Raw genomic sequence first — 6,526 nt, forward strand, 5'->3', positions numbered from 1 at the left:
TCCCCCGGATGCATCCAGCTACACCCCACGCCTGATCCCCCGGTCAATTACAAGCTTCTGCAGAGAAAGAAGATTCTATGCGTCCGGCGATCCATTCTACGGAAGAAAAAAAAAGAAAAAAAAGGGATCAGAGCACTCTCGCTTCGTTTAGCCGCTTTCCAGAGTTGTCACCCCTGTGAGCACACAGCTCACGCTTGGGTGAGATACTGGTGAGGAAAAAGACGCGGACAACATCGCATCGCACGATGGTCTCGCCGTGCTAAATACACGTGCTTGTCAAGTCACGCGTGAACGACAGCTGTTAAAACTCACGCGGATTCGGAGTGAGGGTTGTTTTTTTGGTGTGTGTGGGTTTGTTTTTGTTTTTTTCTTCTTCACACCCTTTTCTTTGGGAGGTTCGGGGGAGGGGTTAGTCCTTTCTTGCAGTCAAGAGTCTGTTGACTCGGTTGTGAGGGTTTTGTCCTGTTCCCGAGAACGCGTGTGGACTGTGAAAGCAGCCAGAGCTTCCTCATGTGGGTACAATGAAATTCAGTTGGAAGTGCTTGAAATGTGAGCCAAGGACGAATGTCGTTCCTTTAGCGGAGTCATTCCTTTCGCTTTTACGCTGTTCATCGGGATAAAAAAAAAAATAAATAAATAAAGGAGAGGGAGAGAGAAGAAAGAACAAACAAACCAAGGCTAATCCTCTGCTGCTGTTTTATTACTGAGTATTTTTGTTTTATGTGCGTCATGTTGCGTTATAAGTATGTGATGCGACGTTACTCCTGAGAATGATAAAAAACTACACATTCACAATAAATCCACGTTGAGTCCTGTCTTCTTTTTTTTTTCTTTCTTTTTTTTTTTTTTTTACTTTTTTTGTGTGCAAAACTTGTGCTCGAGGGAGGACGTACAATCAATTTGGTGGTTGTGGTTGTTGATTTAAAGATTGTGTGGAAAATATTTGTGTGATTTACGACTGAAACAAATCTCAAGTCTCTCAGAAAAAGAAGAAAAGAAAACAAAACCACCACAAATATTTCAGCAGTCGCGTTTCTTCTCTGTGATGTGAGGGATTCAAATATTTACGATTCATTTGAGGTAACTGTGTACATACACACAGACTATACTTGTTGAAAACAAAATCATTTATAAAATTCATCGTTGTTGTGTCTATAATTGTATTTGAAGGAAAGAAGAAAAAAAAAATCAAGACCGAAACAAAACAAAACAAAAAAAAGGGGGGCCGCCACAGTTTTTCATTTTTAAGGGGGAAAAAAGAAAGGGTTCTTTGAAGAGCCAGTTTGTGTTGTAGTCGTTGGTGGTAGTGGTGGTCAGGTGGAGACTGAGAAGGTGCCTGGACTTCTGAAGCCTGTGTGTGTGGATAAAGCGGGTGGAGTGGTGGTGGTGGAGGAGGAGGAGGAGCAGGGGGCTCTTGAGAGCTGCAGTGTGGTGAGTGTGAGGAAGGGCTAGTGTGCTATGAGGACGTCGCCGGTTTGTCCGCCGCACCTAGCCGAGCCTGCGACATGAGTGCCGCCCCAAAGAAACTGGCCGCCCCGCACGGAGTATGTGTCGGCGCTTTACTGCTGGGCTTGTGGCTGTGGGTCGTCTTGTCGGGCGGTGAGTAGCAACTGAACGCACCCGGCTGTTGCTTGTACTGTTGCTGTCCTGTGCTGTGCTGTTTTGTTCTGTGCTGTGCTGTGCTGTACTGTGCCGTGCTGTGCTGTGATGTGCTGTGCTGTGCTGTACTTGTCTGTGCCACAACACTATTTGTAAAGTCTTGTGGACTGTCCTCAGTTTAAGTTTCGTCCCAATGAGTCGTTTTGTGAATCTTTTTTTTTTCTTTGTGTGTGTGTGTGTGTGTGTGTGTGTGTGTGTGTGTGTGTGTGTGTGAAGTAACTTCGTCCCTTCGTCTCTGTCTGTCAGTCTCTCTGTCATTGTCTCTGTCTCGCTCGGTCTTTCCGTCTCTGTCTCTATCTCTCTCTGTGTGTCTTTCTCTGTCGCTCTCTATCTGTCTGTCTGTCTCGCTCACACAGAGAGAGAGAGAGAGAGAGAGAGAGAGAGAGAGAGAGAGAGAGAGAGAGAGAGAGAGAGCCTCTCTTCTGTCATTGTTCTCGCATTGTTTTTTTCAGTGTTATCTCTTTCCATCTTAACTTTTCCTTTCCTCCCTCTATTTCACCATGCTCCTGGAGTTACTTCTGTTTGTGCGCATGCGCGCACGCTCTGTGTTGTGGTGTGTGTGTGTGTGTGTGTGTGTGTGTGTGTCGTGTGTGTGTGTGTGTGTGTGTGTTAATGCGCATGTCTGTTCGCGGCTGTGTGTTTTGTGATTATTCTTGTGCATGACTTCCAGACTGTCAGACAAGATTCGTTTTTCTTCGCACCAACCCTCTCTAATTCAGTCTTTTTCTGTCTGTCTGCGTGTCTGTCTGTATGTCTCCCTGTCTCCCTCCAACTGTTTATATCTGTCTGTCTCTTTGTCTCTATGTTTCTCTCTGCCGACCCCCGACCCCTCTCTCCTCTCTCTCTGTCTCTCTCTCCCTCCCTTCCTCTCCTCCCTGTCTCAGTCCTTAATTATAGATATGTCTGTCTGTCTGTCTGCTTGTCTGTCTCCAACTCCCTTCCTCACTCTCCCTTCCCTCCCCTCCCCCCCTCTCTCTCTCTCTCTCTCTCTCTCTCTCTCTCTCTCTCTCTCTCTTTCTCTCTGTGTGTGTCTCTTTCTGTCGGCAGATTTATATTTTGTCTGCCTTGTGTACACAAGAACACTACCCTGCCCCCCCACACCCTCCCCCCCCCCACCCCCACCCCCACCCCCCACCCCCACACACACACATGCCTCAATAAAGACATGAATATATAAACTGATCATAGATAAAGAAAGAAAGGAAGAGATAGATAGATATATGATTAATCAGTGAAACAATGAATGAATGAACGATTAAATAAATAAATACACAAACTGAAAAAAAAAAAAAAAAAAAAAAAAAACGATTCAATTACCTACCGAAGTTAACTCTCACATTGACAGGAAGACACGGTGTATGTATATACGTATATACGTATGTATGTATGTATGCATGGTTGAAGGAACTGCGAGAACTCGATAAACCTTTGACCTGAACACACCCCCTTGGCCCCCCCCGCCCCCTTCCGCCCCCCGCCCCCCGCCCCCCTCACCCCCATCTTCCGCTTCCCTCTTCTCCTCAACACTCCGTCCGCCCTCTCCCTCCCCCCCCCCCTCCCCCCCGCCCCCCATCCCCACCACTAACACCCAAGATCCCTCTCGTGGTACTTTCCTTCGCAACTATTTGCGTAACCTCACCCCACTCCTTTTACATCTCCCTACTTCCTTTTCCCTCTCATACATACATCCCCACCCCGTGCCTCTCTCTCTCTCTCTCTCTCTCTCTCTCTCTCTCTCTCTCTGTCTCTGTGTGTGTGTGTGTGTGTGTGTGTGTCTGTCTGTCTGTCTCCGTCTCCGTCTCTGTCTCTCTCTGTCTCTGTGTCTCTCTGTGTCTCTCTCTGTCTCTGTGTCTCTCTCTGTCTCTCTCTCTCCGTCTAACCCCCCAGTTCCCAGTTCAGGCTCAACTAGTCAGATACAGAGCCGTATTGTAAATCTAAGTTGTGATCTGTGCATTTGTCTATTCCTATTGCATTGTACCAGACTGATGATTACATTTGGCCTTTTATTTCATTTTATTTTTCCCCCATTTGTTAATATTATCCCCCCCTTTTGTTTTTTTTCTTTTTAAATTATCTTCGCTCTTCCTCTGTGGCCGTCATCCTCTTATTGTCATGTTTCCTTGTTTCTCTATGAGTCAAAAGAGTTAATGGGAATAACCAAACTCTGAAACTCTGTCTCTCTCTCTCTGTGTCTCCGTCTCTGTCTCTCCGTCTCAGTGTCTCTCTCTCTCTGTCTCCGTCTCTGTCTGTCTCTCTGTCTCCGTCTCTGTCTGTCTCTGTGTCTCTGTCTCTGTCTGTCTGTCTCTTTCTCTCTCTCTCTCTCTCTCTCTCTCTCTCTCTCTCTCTCTCTCTCTCTCTCTCTCTCTCTCTTGTGACGTCTATCTAGCATGCAGCAGCAAAAGACTCGGTGCCATCTCTTTCTTTCTGTCTTTCTTCTTTTTGTTTTCCTTCTGTTTTCTTTTTCTTTTTCTTTTTTTTCTTTCTTTCTTTCTTTCTTTCTTTGTTTCCCAAGCGCTAGTAGCAAAGAGGAAGCAGACAAACACTGACCAGTCATTAATTTCTTTTCCTCCCCTTGCGTATTTTCGTGAACGTCAGTACCACTCGCCAGACCCTTCCACCTCCGGCGGACCCCTTCACACACCCCACCCCCTCCTGTCCCCCCATCCATCTGCAGCCCCCTATCCCGCCACCTTCCTCCTCCGCACGCCCACTACCCCTCCCCACCCTCACCCTCTCTAACAGACCCCCGCCCTTACCCCACCCACCCCTGCACCCCCTCCTACCTCACCACCAGACCACCCCTACTAACTTCGTTCTGCTGGCATTGCAGGAGGTACTGGGCTTTGATGTGTGTGTGTGTGTGTGTGTGTGTGTGTGTGTGTGTGTGTGTGTGTGTGTGTGTGTGTGTGTGTGTGTGTGTGCGTGAGTGTGTGTGAGTGTGTGTGTGTATGTGTGGGGGGGGGGAGGGAGAGGATAGCGGGTGGGGGGTGGGGGTGGGGGGGTAAAGGGGTATATGAACGGTAATTCTCGGTCTTCTTTCGTTCACGCGCGCGCGCGCGCGCGCGTGTGTGTGTGTGTGTGTGTGTGTGTGTTTTGGTTGGCCGTTTTGTAGGTTACTGTTTGTTCATCTCTTATGGTTTACCTTTTATTTTTCTTCTTCTTTTTTTATTTTTATTTATTTTGTTTGTTTGTTTTGGTTTTGGTTTTTGTTGTTGTTGTTGTTGTTTGTTTTGTTTTTGTTTATCTTCCAATTCCTTAACTTTTTTGGTTGGTTTTCGTTTCAGGGCTCAGGGCGCTTTACATGAAAGAAAAAAGTTACAAATTACATGAATCCTTCATGATCACCTTCTCACAAAACACTTCCCTGTTTGAGAAGAAGGTATAGTGCTTACAGATAGGTTTCAAAGAAAAAAAAAGAAAAAAAAAAAAAAAAGATTGGTGAAAAGCGAAAGGCGGAGATCCAGAATCAGATGCACGGATATGTGGAGTGATGGCCTAGAGGTAACGCGTCCGACTAGGAAGCGAGAGAATCTGAGTGCGCTGGTTCGAATCACGGCTCAGCTGCCGATATTTTCTCCCCCTCCACTAGACCTTGAGTGGTGGTCTGGACGCTAGTCATTCGGATGAGACGAAAAACCGAGGTCCCGTGTGCAGCATGCACTTAGTGCACGTAAAAGAACCCACGACAACAAAAGGGTTGTTCCTGGCAAAATTCTGTAGAAAAATCCACTTCGTTGAAAAAAAAACAAATAAAACTGCACGCATGAAAAAAAAAGGGGGGGGGGGGTGGCGCTGTAGTGTAGCGACGCGCTCTCCCTGGGGAGAGCAGCCCGAATTTCACACAGAGAAATCTGTTGTGATCAAAAGAAATACAAACACAAATATGATGAGGAAGATTGGTCCAGATAATCATGAGGGATCAGCAAAGAGGAAAGAACGATCACTATAGGTTATTATACAATACGTGTGCTATTTGTGGTCGCACTCCCCGATGCGTGCAACAGTCTTTGGCCTCAGTGGTGAAAGAGAAACCGAAAGCAGATCAGACACAGAGACATTACCTGCTTCCGGCAGGGGAAGTAAGGAGAGAGAGAGAGAGAGAGAGAGAGAGAGAGAGAGAGAGAGAGAGAGAGATGGGTTTTGGGGACGAGCGGGGAGTGCAGAAACTGACGAATGTGTCAGACTCAATCAGGGTCAGGTGTGTGTGTGTGTGTGTGTGTGTGTGTGTGTGTGTGTGTGTGTGTGTGTGTGTGTGTGTGTGTCTGTGTGTGTTTGTGTGTGTGTCTGTGCATCTGCGTGTGTGTCTGTGTGTGCGTGAATGTATGTGTGTGTATGTACGTGTGTATGCGTGCGTGATATCTCTCTCTCTCTCTCTCTCTCTCTCTCTCTCTCTCTGTATATATATATATATATATATATATATATATATATATATATATATATATATATATATATATGTGTGTGTGTGTGTGTGTGTGTGTGTGTGTGTGTGTGTGTGTGTGTGTGTGTGTGTGTTGTAGTTAATTTCCCGTTCACGTCAGGATCGAACATCCACCTAAAAATATAATACATAACTGAAAAACAAAATTCTCATTTCTCCCCCCCCCCTCCCTCCCACCCCCTCCGTTCACGCATCCATTACACTGGAGAAACCCACATAAAAGGCCGACCCAGTTCTTGAGTGCTATATATCCATTATACTCAGCTTAATTAAGTTTTCTACCGAAAGGGAAATAGCATGACTGACATTCACCAAGGTAAAATGACTTCGCTCCGCTCTGCATTCTCAGCGTGCATCATCTGAAGTATATATATACGCTCGTATATATATATATATATATATATATATATATATAGAGAGAGAGAG

General features: G+C 46.0%; 1 protein-coding gene across 1 annotated transcript in view; it reads left to right on the forward strand.

Moving 5' to 3' along the window:
• The first annotated feature begins 895 nt into the window (after positions 1-895).
• Positions 896-6,526, forward strand: part of LOC143282231 (uncharacterized) — a 412,798-nt gene continuing 407,167 nt past the window's right edge. The window contains exon 1 of the mRNA XM_076587831.1: positions 896-1,599. Coding sequence (XP_076443946.1) covers positions 1,506-1,599 — 94 coding nt within the window. The 5' untranslated portion in view covers positions 896-1,505. The remainder of the gene's footprint in view (positions 1,600-6,526) is intronic.

This window comes from Babylonia areolata, chromosome 5 (genome assembly GCF_041734735.1).
Source record: "Babylonia areolata isolate BAREFJ2019XMU chromosome 5, ASM4173473v1, whole genome shotgun sequence".
Taxonomy (NCBI): domain Eukaryota; kingdom Metazoa; phylum Mollusca; class Gastropoda; order Neogastropoda; family Buccinidae; genus Babylonia; species Babylonia areolata.